This window comes from Octopus sinensis, linkage group LG12 (assembly GCF_006345805.1).
Source record: "Octopus sinensis linkage group LG12, ASM634580v1, whole genome shotgun sequence".
NCBI lineage: Eukaryota > Metazoa > Mollusca > Cephalopoda > Octopoda > Octopodidae > Octopus > Octopus sinensis.
Genome location: NC_043008.1, coordinates 51,713,708 through 51,732,303, shown reverse-complemented (window position 1 = coordinate 51,732,303; position 18,596 = coordinate 51,713,708). Strand labels below are relative to the sequence as shown.

The following is an 18,596-nucleotide window of genomic DNA, read 5'->3' as shown; positions in this document are numbered from 1 at the left end:
GCTGAATTTCTACAATGTTTACGGCAATTCTTGATTTTTTATTCTTCATGCAATTTACACATGCTTGCATGCATGGTGAACACAGTTCACGTTAAACAGCTGACTGAGTAAAGTTCACAATTCAATGCATGGGATAAGGCCTAAACAAACACATTATCGATTTTTGCAATTGCAAGATGAATTTAGGAACAGGAATAGCGCAGTTCAATTTTCATTCGCCTAAACTTTAAGTGACCCAATTTTGGTGGTTCTACGATTTGTTGGTTAGGAAAGGATGTGCCGGGAAGTTAAACACACAGACACACACACAGATACACACACAGACACACAAGTTGAGTTTTATATATATATATATATATATACATACAATATATATTATACATGCATACATACATACATATATACATACATACAGACATACTTCCCACTAAGTGTTGAAGTGCATCCACAACCAAGTTTACATGCATGAAGGTGATGACATCATGAGACTTGGAATGCAACACCTTAAGCAGCATTCCTTGTCTGATAACCTTAAATACATGCCCAAAGATGTCATGCAGCTCTACCAAACATATCATGAGATTTAAAGATAAGTGTACATCAGCAGAAGACCATGCATGGATATGTTAGCAGAAAACTCTTGATTGATAGTTACATTGAAGACCAAAACAGTCTATCATGGACTAACAAACAGATTACTAACTTCCACTTTGAAGGGTATGCATTTGAAATCCGGAAACAGGGAATATTCCCCAAATATCTGATGCATAAAAGGGACAGAGACGCAGGCAAAACACCAAAATATGATAACTGATGCAAACTTTGTGGAATTAACACTGAAGATATCCCCTACATCATTAGCAGTTGCCCAATAATGTCATCATGATATTATCTGCTGAGACATGATGCTGTATCTTAGACACTGTATAATGAGATCCATTGGAAGGATAACCTTGATGCCAAAGATTTAACAACCCACAGTTTATCAGAAGCCACAGCCACTCATAATAAGAAGGAGTACCAGAGGAATACCCCAGTGAAAACCCCCAAAAATGTGAATATAATAAGCCTTATGTAGTGATTTGGCATAGAGAAGAGAAACTGAGTACAGCTGTGGAAATCAGCTGCCCAGCAGATGCTGATATAAAGCTAAAGATCAGCGAAAAAGAAAATATCTATGCTGAACTATTGAGAGATTTACAGTTACTTTACCAAGATTGCAAATTCAGGTTTATACCTGTAATTATTGTGGCACTGGGATTTGTAGCACACTGCCTAAGTAACAACGTTGAGAAGTTAGGCTTCTCAAAACTAGAAAGGATCTGATTTAAAGACTACATATCCAAACCATCAGTGGAACTGTAAAAATCTATAAAAATTTCTAGAAGTTTATCATTCAAGTATATATGTGCATGTCTAGACATGCATAAAACAAAGCATACAAATCTGCACATATACACAAATACATGCAAAAATACCCTGTTAATGTGTTGAAATTTCAAGAAAGGGGCTTTGAATCTAGGTTAGAAACCAGCCCATTCTTTATTGGTAAGAAATTGTGAAATAAAACTGAATGATGACATGCATATATATATATATATATATATATATATATATATATATATATATATATATATATAGGCCAAAACCAGACATTATTGTATAGTACCAAAGGTACTATCCATCCTGTCTAATATCAGACCAGGTAGTGCAATAGCTTAGGGTTCAAAGTTGCATAGCTCTTCATTGCTCTGCCCTAAAAAGTAAGAAACCTACACAACATGGACGTGAGTGTCATCAAAAGGGAACTAGACATTCTCCTCTCCACAATACAGGATGAACTAATGGCTCAGCATGTGGTACAAATGAGGACAGCAGTGTCATACTCCTTCATACACCAAATGGCCAACAACCAAAGGGAAAACGCATGCAAGGGTAGTGATATGAAATCCCTAACCCTAACCCTAAATCGGAAGAAATCAGCCAAAGAAGAAAGATGTGTAAAAGTGCAAAATCCTGGTTGTGTTCCAGCATGATCAGAGCTGCGTGGCTGAAATGAACTAAGGAATAAAAGAATGTGTGTGAGTGTGTGTGTGTGTGGGGGGTATGGAGTAAGTTTTCAATTTAATCATTGCTTTCATATGTGCTACTTGACATCAACATTAAAATAATATATGTCATGAACTGATTATAAAAACAAGTGTGATGATGATGATGATGATGATATACAGATATATGATTATATGTGTGTATATTTATATATACAAGGGAGTGCTGAAAAGATTTGGGGTTTGGGTAAAAGAAAATACAAGAGGAACAGTTAATTATAATTTTATTCAACATATTCTCCCATTATTATCATAAGCCTAATGAATGCTTAAGATATATAAATATAATTCTTATCATCCAAGAAGCATAATAAATTCCATTGTTAGAAATATATCTACTTGTATTGCAAGGCTCTCATCTAATGAGGATATATTTAAATAAAATCAAACTTATCATAACCATACATTATAAGAAGCTGGACATAGAGATAAGGTTTACTATATCCAGAATCATCATATTAATAATGAAGTTCTAGAAAATGATAGGATTATAGAGATGTTGAAAATTAACAAAGAGTATAAGGAAACTAAAAATTTGGACGACGACGACAACAACAGCAACAACAACAACAACAACAATAATAACAAAAATAATAATTTCTTTTATTGGCCACAAGGACCCAAGGCATGGTGGACAATATCAAAGGTTGAGTAACAGCACAACAAAAACATGTGGGGTTAACATGAACCAAGGGGAGATATTACCACATGAAAGGATATAACAAAGGATATATAATAGAAAGTAGAGAAATAAGTAATAACTAAATAAATAGAATCCCCAATAGTGGGGCAGTTCAGTTGAGATAATCTGGGGTAAAACCCCCACAAAATTTCCAGATTACTCTGCTATCTCTGACATGGGAAAGTGCCCTCTTCCAGTTCCTTTCCTCCTGCTTAGAAAAGCATATTCAGAGTCGATCCATTCAGTCTCTCGTCAACCTTTTGATAAACATACTAAAAGGTAGCACTGCCCTCTCTACCTTCACCTTCCTCTTCAAATGATATTTGAGGAAATTGATGGGAGCTTGACTGGATAGGAATGTGCCTGTCTTCTAACCTTTCAGACGGGTCCACCACACAGTCTCTTTTCCACAGCCACCAGGCAGAGAAAGACCTGCCTTCCTTTTCTGCTAAGGGAAGGTGGTGTGTTGATCGCAGCTGTGTGAATTCATTTTATACGTGACAAAGCTGCTCCACACAATCCCACAGTTCTCTAATGCACGGACAACAGACACTGAATTATTGCATGCAGAATGATTTCGTCCCCCTGCAAGCATCTCCGGCAGGTTTAGCTGTTGGTATTTCTATGTCTGAAAAGCTTGTCTCAAATGGGCAATGCATCTCTGTAGCACTGCCATGCCAAAGACTTTTGGAAATTGTCCATGATCTTCGACCCGAAGGTCCTCTGGAAGATGCCTAGATCATCACTCATACCCTCAACTAGCTCTCTATAGAAATCTTGGGTTGTTTTCCTGCTAACAGTTTTAGGCAGTTGGTACAATTCAGTAAGTGCCTGGCAACATTCTAGATGCCAAATGCCAATCCTTGGCCTACGTTTGACACATAACTGCAGCTCTGTCAATGAGATGAGCTGCGGAAAGATGCCCACACCAGTTTACCCTTATTTTTGTCGTCGTTGTTCACCACATTATCACAGTGATTTAGATATTTCTGTAGGTGTGACAGCCTCAAAGCATGGCATCATTAAGGATGGCATCTCAAGGTGACGAAGGGAATTTTCCGAGTTCTTTCCCCCACCCTCCATTTGCAAGCGCACCTTTTTTTTCATATTCGTTTTACTACATGTTGTTGTACACTTATTACACTATTTTTTCTTTTTTTTTTCTCGGGTCAAACCTTTTAGTTTGATCAATTCTTGGACTCATGTATTTGTACCTAATGATGCCAGTTATCATTCACTGAATTATAGATACACTGGACCTTTTAAAGTTTTGTCAAATATAAAACTATGACCTGGGATATGCATGGTAAAAAGGAAGTTGTCAGTTTAAACAGAGTTAAAAAGGCTCATGCAAAGACTTCAGCCCCCCCCTCCACATTTTCTCCCAAATTTGTTTATTTAAAAAAATCTTTTTGCCAAAAACACCCGTTTTCAGATATGGAGGTTCCAGTAAATTGCCAAGGATCAACATTGTTAAATTCCCCACACCCTTCTCCACCAAATTCTTCAATTTTGACTTTTTCCCCAACACTAACCCTAACCCTAATCCTAACCCTAAAACCCTAACCATAACCGTAACTACAGAAATGTTTTGAAATTTTTATCTGAATCATTATGTCCGTATTTTTCTGCATATTTAGAAAAAAAAAAAAAATTCTTAAAATAAATTTTACAAAACATTTTGGAAATATTTTTCAGAATCATAATCTCCATATTTTTCCACATATTTTGGAAAAAAAAAATTCTGAAAAAAGTAAAAAATGAAGGAAATGGGGGTAGGGGGTGGTAATTTAAAAATGCCGTTTTTTGCCAATTTTTTGCAGATTCATAGAAAAGAGGGATTTGTGTAAAAAAAAAATTGCTTTTTAAAAGGGTGGTTATTTTGATGGTGGGGACGGGCGGAAGTCTTGCCAGACTCATTTCGACCAATTTTTTCATGTCATGAGAATAAAAATTTGAGCAATGCATTTAAAAAATAACTCAAAACAACAATTCACAAAACAGCGAACTTAAAGTTGAGCAAAAGATCTGCAAGTCAATTTTAAAATAACCTACCATTGAGCGAAAAGAAAAGAAAACTTTCCCAAAAGACTTTCTCAGTTCATTTGAATATATTCCTTATGTAGTTTTTTTTTTAATATTTCTTTTTAAAAGACTTTATAATTTTTTCCAGGGAAATTATATTGAACCTTTTGATAAATTTTCCATGAACACTGATTGTTGTAAAACCATGATGCACGGTTATTTTCATTTGCTCAACATGTGAATACTTTGTAAATTTGTGTATTTGACTTGTTAAAATATTAATTCCAGCTGTGTATTGAAATATATTTGTATTATCAATATTCTTTTTTTCGCAAAATTTTAAACAATTTTTCTCATTGAGGGCTTTTGTAGCAAGTCATAATAAATCTTTATCGGCTATAATACGACATCATTGTCACGTTGGTCGAATAGGTATAATTATTAGTTTCCCAATGGTTAAAACTACTGGCCATATTTGAATTCTAACTTTCATCAAAGAGAAATCTTACATGAAATATGGTTCTTAGGATTCAAATATGACCAGTTATAAAAACCCTGATTTTTGGGAAGAAAATAAGTGTTTGTTGTCTGTCATTCGATTCCATGACACTCACTCTCTTGAGATATTGGTTATTGCCATGCCAAGTCTTTTATCTAATTCAACAAGGCTATTTTGAATTGTTGTTTAAAACTCTTGTAGCTTAGTTATGGAAGAATCAATATAAATTTTATGTCATAACTCTCTATGACTCTTCTTTTGACTTATTAAAATGTACTGTAAATATTAAATGTATGTAAATAAACTAATTTAGTAAATAATTTCTTTTTCTTCATTTTCTTCAACCTGTTGATGAAATTTATTTCTGTAACTATTGAAGCTGTTATTATAGCAGTGAAAAAGAGTAAGCTTTATTATCTTCAACATACATGCATGTTAAGCGTCTTGGTGTATATAACTCACCACAACGTTTATGTAGTCTGAGTTAGGATTTATGTATGGTGATAAATACTTATAATTAAGTTATAAGTGGCGGATTTATCACCATAGATTCCTACTCAAGAAATATTTATATTTCTTATAATTTCAAGTCGAACACGGGATAAATAGATAAAATCATCTAATTGTTATAGATAAATTTTCACTATGATAAATTGCCACTCGTCATTCTTCTCAATAGTCACGATGTTATAAATTGGCAACAACACCGGTTATAAACTGGTAATCCACCGTTATAAATTGTAGACTAACTGACGTGGATTCCGAATTCTACTCTGGAGAATAATCACCGTTATAACCTTAAAGGAGCTTTTCTTGTTGGGCTGGAAATAATCCAGACAACCGCAGGGGTGCAGGGAGTCCAAGATGGATACCAGTAGATGGGCTGCAATTGGTCAAGGAAGGTCATGTGATGTCATGGTTGGCAGTATTGCTAAATAAGCAACAGTAGTTTCATGGATGAAAGAAGTTTCTTTGGCCGCATGGTTGAACAGGAAATTGCTGACAACAGTGCATCTGGATAAGGGATTCAGTGAGGCTTATGAGCTTATGTGTGGAAGTGTGCATGCATGAGTGTGTGTGTGTATGTGTGTAAGTAGGAAGGATTATATAAGCGCATTCTTGAAGAAAATCAACCAATTCATATGAAGAATACAGTGAAAGGCTTTCTCCATGATAGAAAAGATAGATCACATGACAAACCTGAAGCTGGAGAATTACTAAGAAAAGAGTTTAAATCAAGGAAAAACCCACTGACCAGCCAGCACCCGACCAGATTTGAAGAGGAACTGTATAGTATAGTTCAGAATGTGAACTTCAGAAAGTACTCTAGAAGACACAATAGACATCAACAGAAAATTAGGAAATTACTTGATGATTTCTTGAAAGTTCCGGGGATACTTGTACCATAGGACAAAACAAGTAACATTTTTATTGTTGATATTGTGTTATTTAAGAATATGATTAGAAAAGAATTACCTAGCAAATATAGACATGCAAATAATGACACATCAAAATGAATAAACAGAAGAGGATTACAAATTGCTAGAGATTTAGCTATAGATCATAGAATTGAGCCTTATGTTCCTAGAAAACATCAGATTATGCTTAAAGACCATAAATCTAAGTTTCTGAATGACCCCCCTCAGATTAATATATCTATCTAAATCAGATATAGGGATTATAAGTAAGAATATCATTGATAGAGTACTGCCCACACTTAAGTCTAAAATTAAATCAGCCCTCTGGTGGATACCAAAGAGATAATAGGATGGTTTAAGCATCTAGAAATTAACAAAACCAGTAAATTCTTACAACAAGATATATAGAGAGTTACTACGCCACTACAAACCTGATCATCCTCAATAAAGCCCTGATCTATAGTATGGAAAACTCGGTTATGTCCCGACATGGAATAGATATTATACTTGTGGTCCAAACCTCTTTGGTAGATTTTGATGGTATATTATGGAATAGATCAGATAGAGAGAGTGCTTTTGGTATAGTGATGTGGTCATCAAAATTCTGTGCAAGTCACAGACTTGTTTGGAATATATATGCATTCATTAATCCAGTTTTCCTTTCTGAAAATCACAGGAGGACTCTATAGAGATGATGTTCAATTCTTCCTGGACAGAAGTAGTAAAGAACAATTAGAAAGGCATAGGAAACAGTTCTTTAGACTATTTAAGAACTTAAGACTCAACATAACTATAGAAAAAGATTACCATAGTGTAAACTTCTGTTACGCTACCTTCTGTCTTGATACTGGATTATATGAATCCTTTCATAAACAAAATGATAATATTAAGTACATATGTGTGTAGTGTCCAATAATTCACCCTCAATAATACAAGGATTAGTTAATGTTTCCATAAGAATATCTAGATTATCTGCTACTAATGAAAATTTTGAATCACATACACCCTATTACAATACTGCTTTAGCTATGGCTGGTTACTGAGAGAAAATTCAATACATACAAGACACCGATATACAAAACTCTGCCAATTTCTCCACTAATAATACACATACTTAACAGCACAATGTTACAGTAAGATCAAACATACGAATCAAAGCAAATCAGTCGAGGCACTCAACTACAAGCCAAAACTCAGACACACATGCAACACAATCATACTACTGCTTATAACACAATAAACTGTCCCAACCCTGTACAACATATCTGAACAAATAAGCCAAACAAATATAAGAATCATGATGCCCCCTCGTACAAAAAATCAACAAGAGGTATTAACTGATTATGTGTGGCAATTTAAGAAGAATATGATCTAACTTGGTCCATAATGAGACATGCACAACCATTCAACCATAGAAGTTAGGATTTTCTATATGCTTCCACCTTTTCATGTTTTTTCAGGTTTTCTCATGTTCTTTGTTCAGCCTGAAGAGTGATCTGTACCTGAAGAATGTGTTTGGATTTTCAAACATGTGAAACTATCAGTAGTGCCCAAAGATATGTATTGTGATCATTAAACAGCTACATATATATTATATTATATTAAATTATATTATATTATTATTATTATTATTATTATATATATATATATATATATAGGGGTAGAGTTCACGAAAAAAACAAAAAAAATGAAGACAGGTGGTGTACAAAACAAACAGATGTATTAGTATAACGCTCAGGAAATGAAAAAGTCTTTTACATTTCGAGCCTACGCTCTTCTACAGGAAGGAACACAGAAAAAAACAAGGAGAGAAAAAAAATGTGTGTAGTGGCTTGATACATAATTCCAAGAGAGTTAGAAGTTGTGAATCCAACAAACTAAGGGATGGTATCTATCCAATATACTATTGATAGAATACCCAATTATTAATACACAAGTTTTTTTTTTGTTGCATAGCAATTACAATACTGAATGTAAGAAATGGGTGAGGATAAGAAGTTGTTTTACAATTAATTTGTACGGCAATAAGAAAATGGAGGGGATCAAGATGTGGTATTCTTCAACTTTTAGACAATATTTTAAGTCTTTTATCTATTTAAAAAAAAACAATTATAATATACTTATATGTATAACAGATTATGCTTTACATATATAAGAATACCAGTAATTATTAAAGCGTAGAACATAGAAAGTAAAATAGTTTCTTACAGCTGTTTCAACCAAGAGGTCACAGTACCCCACTTTACTTCCATCCCTTCAGTGAACTGAAGTATTTGGTAGATAAAATTAAGGTACTTGGATGTGCTTCTGGGCTTTGTCAGAGAGTTTAGAAAGTTCATAAGGTTAAGTTATAAGTATAAATACATACATATATATACTCACTTTTACATATACATATGTATACATAAATATATATAAATACATATCCATATATATGTATATATATATATATATATGTGTATATATATATATATATATATATATATATAAATGAGGGTGAAAAATTTGATATTAATTTAATAATACCATCAATTTAACACCGAGTGGCTTAGCACATAAAATCCAAGGGAAAAATACAAATTTATACATAAATATTAGAGACTGACCACCATGTGGTTCACTCTAGTGCTAAAAATAGCTCCGCTAATGGTATAGCCACTAAAAGTTGTTTCCAAGAAGAAATACCACTACATCTAACGTAAGGTAAGTGAAATACAACGAAAAAATAGATTAACCCTGAACAATTGTTTCATTATTAATGTAATATGCAATTTTACTTACATAACATCCATAAATCTTCAGCAGAGGTTTGTCTTAAATACAATTTATTAAGTCACAGCGAGTGTCAAATACACGTGCGGTTTAATCGATTGTATTCGTAGTTATGATTCAAATTTCCCCGCCAAAAGAGCGATAAGACTTACTGGAAACGAGAACTGCATCAAATATTTACTGCAGTATAATTAAATTTATAAATGAGGGTGAAAAATTTGATATTAATTTAATAATACCATCAATTTAACACCAAGTGTTATATATATATATGAATATGCATACAACGGAATCAATTATTATTATTATTAGGTGTATTATATTATTCTTATTAGATAAAGTATAAACAGAAGAAAGAAAAATTCTCAAAAGAGAAATAATAGTGGAGTCTAAATAATCAATATATCTTGGTTCCGTCGTGGAACCAATGCATCCCAGACAGCTCGAAACATCAATCTAGCTTAAAGGTAATCAATCTAGCTTAAAGGTATTGTAGTTTTGTAGGAATGAAAAGGTATATAAATGAGGTTGTCGATCTCAGTCTAGAAGAGGGTTGTTTCTCACATGGTCAGTTGTATGTAGGTTGTTTCAGAGTAGGAAGCCCACAGAAATTCTTCATATATGCTCCAAAGGAAAAAGTGAAAAGCATTGTATATAGTGAAGTTCTGTAAATGTGCTAATATGTGCCTTATGAATACACTAGCAGTATCATCCAGTGTTGCTTGGGTTTGTTTTGACACTTTAAAATTGAAATTTTTGAAAAGTTGAAATTTTGCATTATGCAACTTGTTATTCTCTTCAAGTGAACATTTTTCCAGTTGAAATACACCTAAAAATGGCGACACAGCAGTCAAAAAATCGTAAAAAATAGGGATTTTCATAGAAAAAAAGCACCTTTTTGATGTAAATAATTTTTGGTGTTAACATGGTTTGATTTGAATTTTATCTTCTACACAATGAAGAGCAAGCCTTCTATTATACTCTCAATTTTGGTCAACTTGCACTGCAGGGTCTCGAAGGAGATAGTGTTAGTTGAAGGCTACCAAACCTGCCACACACAGACAACTTCAGCTTTATATATATAGATTTGCTACACACTACTTTCCATCCTTAATAATGAAACTTGGTAGATCCAAAAGTTAAACACACAGACACACACACAGATACACACACAGACACACAAGTTGAGTTTTATATATATAGATTTCTCAACGGGGATTTCAGGGAGTCGCTGGCGATGCATCGTGATGATCAAAAATCCAGCCTGCTAAAATTTGGTTAAAGTGATTCAAACTGCAGACTCAACGTAAAATGGTCACATTTAATTCAAAGCGTTAAAAATGTTATGAAAACAATTGGTATGTGTTCACAAAGTCCAAACGATTCATACGAAAATACCCTCCAGGCTACATCCTGAAAATTCATTTCTTTGCCGAATTTCTACAATGTTTACAGCGATTCGTTTTTACATCTTGATTTTTTATTTTTTATGCAATTTACACATGCTTGCACGTGTGGTGAACACAGTTCATGTCAAACAGCTGACTGAGTAAAGTTCACTATTCAATGCATGGGATAAGGCCTAGACAAACACATCGATTTTTGCACTTGCGAGATGAATTTCGGAACAGAAATAGTACAGTTCAATTTTCATTCACCTAAACTTTAAGTGACCCATTTTTGGTGGTTCTACAATTTGTTGGCTAGGAGGAGATGTGCCGGGAAGTTAAACACACAGACACACACACACAGATACACATACAGACACACAAGTTGAGTTTTATATATATAGATTTCAACACCATACAGACCAGGAGTCCCACTAGTGGATGGTGCAAAATCCCCTCTCGACCCAAGGTAATGTGGTGGTGGAACAATGTTATTGACAGGGCCATTGGAGAAGAGAAGGGTTGGAAGGACTGGAAGAACATTGGCAGCAGGGCATCATGTCTGACTGCCAAAAGGGAAGCTAGGAGACAGGTTTATTTAACCAGGGGGAAAGCAGAAAAGAAAAAAATTTGCCAATGTTCTGTGCTGTGAGGACCAAAGACTTGAGATTTTTCGTGTTGCGAGACATGTGTGTGAGACAGAATCGTAATGTCATAGGAGAGAAGTGTATTTGCATGGATGATGGCTCACTTGCATTAAACGAGGCTGCACTATGAAAAAGTGCTCAATAAAGAGAATGAATGGGAGAAAGAGAGCCTGCCGAATGCTGACCCAACAAAGGGACGAGCTATCCAAATTGACAGTGCCTTGGCAGATGAAACAATTAAGGGTATGAAAAACCCTGGCCCATCAGGAATCACTGCAGGGATGACCAAAATATCTGGTAGTGTCGGCTATAGCCTAGTCACTCATATAGTTAATCAGGTGATACACAAAAGAGTCATACCTAATGACTGGTGTAGCAGCACTATAGTCAACTGCTACAAAGGTAAAGGTGATGCATTAGATACAAATAATTACAGAGGTATCAAGCTGTTGGATCAGGTAATGAAGGTCACAGAGAGTTTTGTAGCCCAACTAATAGGGAGAGGGTCAGTCCAGATGAGATGCAGTTTAGGTTTGTGTCAGGGAAAAGCACCTCTGATGCTATATTTCTAGTAAGGCAGCTGCAGGAGAAATACCTAGCTAAAGATAAACCCCTGTACTTGGCTTTTGTTGACATGGAGAAAGCCTTTGACAGGGTCCCTCGATCCCTTATCTGGTAGTCAATGAGGAAACTAGGGATAGATGAATGGTTAGTGAGAGCTGTGCCAACCATGTACAGGGATGCTGTCAGTGAGGTGAGGGTTGGCAATGAGTACAGTGAAGAATTCTAGGTAGAGGTAGGGGTCCACCAAGGTTCAGTCCTCAGCCCCCTCCTATTTATCATAGTCTTCCAGTCAATAACATAGAAATTCAAGACACGATGTCCCTGGGAGCTCCTCTATGCAGGTGACCTTGCTCTAATTGCTGAGTCACTATCAGAACTAGAGAAGTTTCAGCTGTGGTAGCAAGGATTAAAATTGAAGGGCCTTAGAGTGAACCTGGCTAAAACCAAAGTTTCAATAAGAAGGCAGGCAAACCACAAATCCTTTTGCTCAATCTGTAGAAAAGGCATTGGTAGAAACTCTATAAGATGTACCCAGTGCAAGCTATGGACACATAAGAGGTGCAGCAATATCAAAAGATGGCTAACTAGGGAGAACAACTACAAGTAGTTGACAGCTTCTGTTACCTAGGTGACCAAGTCAGTAGTGGGGGGTAGATGCTCTGAAAGTGTAGCTGCTAGAATAGCCTGGGCAAAGTTCAGAGAGCTCCTACCTCTGCTGGTGACAAAGGCCTCTCACTCAGAGTAAAAGGCAGACTGTATGCTGCATGTATACGAACAGCCATGCTACCTGGCAGTGAAACATGAGCTGTAACTGCTGAGGACATGCGTAAGCTTTCAAGGAATGAAGCCAGTATGCTCCACTGGATGTGTATTGTCAGTGTGCATACACGACAGAATGTAAGCACCTTGAGAGAAAAGTTGGACCTAAGAAGCATCAGATGTGGTGTGCAAGAGAGACGACTATGCTGGTATGGGCATGTGGTGTGAATGGATGAGGACAGGTGTGTGAAAAAGTGTCACATCCTAGCAGTTGAGGGAACTTGTAGAAGAGGTAGACCCAGGAAGACCTGGGATGAGGTGATGAAGCACGATCTTTGAACATTGGGCCTCACCAAGGCAATGACTAGTGACCAAGACCTTTGGAAATATGCTGTGCTTGAGAAGACTTGGCAAGCCAAGTGAGACCATAACCCATGGCTTATGCCAGCGGTATAACCAGCCTACTTATGCGTTGCTTGTGAAGACCTGTTGAGGCAAGGGAAACAAAATCAAAATCAAATTTGCTGAGTGGCTAATAACAGCATCGCCTTACTGGGCACCCGTGCCAGAGGAACATTAAAACCTGATCATTAAAACCTGATCATTGCCAGGCCACTGACTGGCTCCCATGACGGTGGAACATAAAACGCACCATTCAAGGCTGATTGTTACCAGCGTCACCTTACTGGCACGTGAAAATCAACATTCGAGTGAGGTCATTGCCAGTGTTGCTGGACTGGCTCCTGTGCAGGTGGTACATAAAAAACAGCATTTGAGTGTGGCCATCGCCAGTGCCACCTGACTGGCCCTTGTGCTGGTGACACATAAAAGCACCCACTACACTCTCAGAGTGGTTGGCGTTAGGAAGGGCATCTAACTGTAGAAACTCTGCCAGATCTGATTGGAGCTTGGTGCAGCCATCTGACTTGCCAGTCTTCAGTCAAACCATCCAACCCATGCCAGAATGGAAAGCGGATGTTAAACGATGATGATGATGATATATACAAACACACACACACACACACACACACATATATATATATATATATATATATATACATAGATATATATATATACATAGATATATATATATATACATATATGTATGTATGTATGTATGTATGTATGTGTATGTATGTATGTATGTATGTATGTATGTATATGTATATGTATATTATGGAGTTCTTCAAGTTTTCATTTACCAAATCCAATATAGATTTTGTTTGGCCTGGGGCTATAACAGTAGACATTTACCCAATCAGCCAAGTTGTGGAACTGGATCTGAACCTTTGTGACTGGGAGGCAAACATGTTACCACACACACACACACACACACACACACACACACACACACAACACACACAAATATATATAATTTCTTCTGAAGCCACCTAACTCATTAATTTAATATTTATGGTTGACAGAAGTTTTTAAATACATGGTTTAGGGACAGAACTACAATAAGGAACAGGAGTTCAAATCCTGTTAGGGGTGAAAATTTTAAAGCTCTTTGGATCTGAATCTATATTCAAATTTAAAGAACATATGCCATGTCAATGCAATTATTAAATACCAGTTTCAGCTTATTTCTTTGAAAATAGCATAATTTTTGATGATACAAGTGTACAAGTAGATATGCATGTATGTGTGTGTATGTATGAGTATGTGTATGTATGTGTGTGTTTATAAACTTTTTGCATATTTGTGTGTCTATTTTAATTTACTTACCTTATAGCCATAATTCTGATCAACTTTAATAAAACTTGGCATATCTCCGCTGTTTAATTCAAAATTGCCGTAGAAGCATTTTTGATTGCTGTCATATGATAAGTCTTTATAGTCATTGTTCAATGTAATGCGAACTGAAGAATGGTAAGCCACATCATAACAAACTTTTACATCCCAACTTGTGGCCTGGATATCTGGAAATAGATTGAAAAAAGAAGGAAAAAATCTCAATTTATTTTCAAAACACCTAAAAGTTTTTATAATGTGAATGGTTACATCAAGAAAACTCATATAAAACATTGGAATTGGTTTTAAGAATAACATAAAATCTCAATAATCATGAAAATCTGAATTCTTCCCACATTTTGTCCCAAGAAAATGTTTTTTTTACATGTTTTCTTTAAGAATCAGACATAAATCTCATTGCATCATTATCAAATTTGTTCACAACACCCACTCATATTGAGTCATTAATTGATTTCAAATATTGGCACAAGGCCAGCAATTTCAAGGGAGGGGTAAGTCGATTACATTGACCTCCAGTGTTTAACTGGTACTTATGAACACTGAAAGGATGAAAGCAAGGTTAATCTTAATCGTAATATATATTACTTTATTGCCCATAGGGGGATAAACATAGAAGGAATAAACAAGGACAAACAAAGGGATTAAGTCGATTACATCTACCCCAGTTTGTAACTGGTACTTATTTAATCAACCCCAAAAGGACGAAAGGCAAAGTCAACCTTGGCAAAATCTGAACTCAGAATGTAATGGCAGACGAAATACCTATTTCTTTATTGCCCACAAGGGGCTAAACACAGAGAGGACAAACAAGGACAGACAAACAGATTAAGTCGATTACATCAACTCCACTGCATAACTGGTACTTAATTTATCGACCTCGAAAAGATGAAAGGCAAAGTTGACCTCAGTGAATCTGAACTGAGAATGTAACAGCAGATAAAATAGCGCTAAGCATTTTGCCCGCTGTGCTAATGATTCTGCCAGCTCACTTGCCCTTCTTAATCTTGATATTGATATTAATATTACTGTTAATGCTGTGTTAATGTTAAGGTCATAGAGAGAATTACTTTAATTATTATGGCCAAAATTTCTCTACCACTGTCCTCAACATAGCCATTCCATAGCCATACTAACACACACACACACACAAAAGGAAAACAGTGTGTAAATCAGAAAGCTGACAACAGAAAAATAGAAAATTTCTTAAGTGATACATCATCATCATTATCAGCACCACCACCACCACTATGACAATGACCACCACTGCCGCCACTGCCACTGCCACCGCCACCACCACCACCACCACCACCACCATCACTATTACCACTGAAATAAAAGCATACACACATATAAATATATGCATGCATATACACACAAAAGGTCAACACACACAAATATACATGTATGTAAACATGCATGTACATGTACACATCAACACACATGTACAAAAATACATGCATTCACATGTGTTACTACACATGTGTATGTGTGTCTGTGTTTACAGAAACACTGAAATAGCATTAAAAGATATCATGATGTGTTACAAAGGGCCACAAGCCCTATAAGTCAATAGATCAACCAGGTCCACAGTGATGAAGGATGCACAATGTACTCATTCTTACTAAGACTTTGGTTTTTGCTAGGTGAACTCTAAGGTCCTTCAATTCCAGACCTTGCTTCCACACCTGAAATTTCTTCTCTAGTTCTGGTAGTGATTCAGCTATAAGAACAAGGTCATCAACGTAGAGGAGCTCCCATGGTAGCTCATCTTAAACTCCTCTGTTATTGTCTGGAGGACTATGATAAACAAGAAGAGGCTGAAGACTGACCCTTGGTGAATCATTACTTGTACCCTGAATTCATCACTATAATTGTTGCAAACCCTCACCTTACTGACAGCATTCCTGTACATGACATGTACAGCTCTCACAAGCCACAGATCTATCCCTAGTTTTTGCGTTGTCCATCAGGTAAGAGACTGGAGACCCTGTCAAAGGCATTCTCCATGTCAACAAAAGCCAAGTACAGAGGTTTATCTTTGGCTAGGTATTTCTCCTGCAGCTGTATTACCAGAAATATAGCATTAATGGTGTTTCTTACTTCTTTTGTGTCCACAAGGGGCTAAACATAGAGGGGACAAACAAGGACTGACAAAGGGATTAAGTCGATTACATTGACCCCAGTGCATAATTGGGACTTAATTTGAACTCAGAACGTAACAGCAGACGAAATACTGCTAAGCATTTCGCCCGGCATGCTAATATTTCTTATTTCTTTATTGCCCACAAGACGCTAAACACAGAGAGGACAAACAAGAACAGACAAAGGGAATAAGTCGATTAGATCGACCCCAGTATGCAACTTGTACTCAATTTATCGACCCCAAAAGGATGAAAGGGAAAGTAGACCGCGGCAGAATTTGAACTCAGAACGTAACGGCAGACGAAATACCGCTAAGCATTTCGCCCGGCATGCTAATATTTCTGTCAGCTCACCACCATTAATGGTGTTTCTGTATGGCACAAAACCAAACTGCATCTCATCTAGACAAACTCTCTACCTAACTGGTTGGGCTGTGATCCCCTCTGTGACTTTTGTCACCTGATCCAACAATTTGATACCTCTGTAATTATTTCTAAGGTGTCACCTTTACATTTGTAGCAGTTGACTATGGTGCTGCTACACCAGTCATTGGGTATGACTCCTTCGTGTACCACCTGATTAATTATACAGGTGACTAAATCATAACACACGCTGCCAGATATTTTAAGCATCGCAGTGGTGATTCCTGTTGAATTGGGACTTTCTCTGTCTTCATATCCTTCATGGTTTTCTCTACAACGCTTCTGTCCCTTCAGATTGCTAGTCCCTCTTTCAGATCAAAATTCGGTGGAATCTTCTTCTCCCATGAGTTCTCTACATTTGTGAGTAAATATGTATTGTGCATATATTTATGTATTGGTACATATCTGTTGATGGATAGTTGAGCGATTCAACTGATAGTCAGATTAATGGCTTGCTGTTTGGATGCAGGGTTTATAATAATATATAGGTGAATGTGTATGTAAGTTTATGCATATTTTTTGTATGCTTATATAGGTGCATATGTGCATGTATGTACACACACTTATACATATGTATGTATAAAAATATGTTTGTGAATACATGTATACATATATGTGCTTGTGTGTGGGTGTGGTTGTGACTGTGTATATTTCGGTACGTATATGTATGTGAATATCTTTATATCTGCATGCATATATCAAATATATATATATACACACACAGTAATACCTCACTATACGAGGACTCATTTTACGAGACCCTGGGTTTATGAGTTTTATTTTTTAGCTCACTTTTGTGTGGTGAGCTGAAATTTTTCAAGCACAAGATCCAGATGTTGAATGAAATGCAAATGTTTCTACTATCCTAACAAATGTTTCTGCATGTTACCAAGAAATTTATAGACAGCAAAAAAAAAAAAGCTTCTTCTCAGCAAACAACTCTAGACTTGTTTCTTAAAAAGAAATCTACAAGACTGTCATGTGAATTAGCAATCATGTCTACAAGTGATGGTATGCATGAGTCTATTGAGAGTGAGAGTGATTCAGAAAACGATTATGATAAAAACTATTTTTTATTATAAATGATCTTGACATTCTTTTTTCTTTACATAAAATATTCTTTACATTCTGCTGTTGTTTTATTGCCATTTATTTACGAGTATTATAAATACTTTTTTACCAACAGAGGTAGGAGCTCTCTGGACTTTGCCCAGCCTATTCTTATTCTAGCAGCTACACTCTTGGAGCATCCACATCCACTACTGAGTTGGTCACCTAGGTAATGGAAGCTATCAACTACTTCTAGTTTTCCCACCTGGCATTTCATGGAGTCTATTCCATTTAGCTTAGTTTTGGCAAATACTTTGCAATGTGTACTTCTTAAAATGCCCCTATGCCTCTTGTCAGTTATCACC

The 18,596-nt window shown here is 36.0% G+C and overlaps 1 protein-coding gene across 1 annotated transcript in view; it reads right to left on the bottom strand.

Annotated features, from left to right (window-relative positions):
• The window catches only part of LOC115217841, a 153,567-nt gene that overhangs the window by 98,979 nt on the left and 35,992 nt on the right, over positions 1-18,596 (bottom strand). Inside the window, exon 3 of the mRNA XM_036507773.1 lies at positions 14,591-14,784. Within this exon, the coding sequence (XP_036363666.1) occupies positions 14,591-14,784 (194 nt within the window). The remainder of the gene's footprint in view (positions 1-14,590; positions 14,785-18,596) is intronic.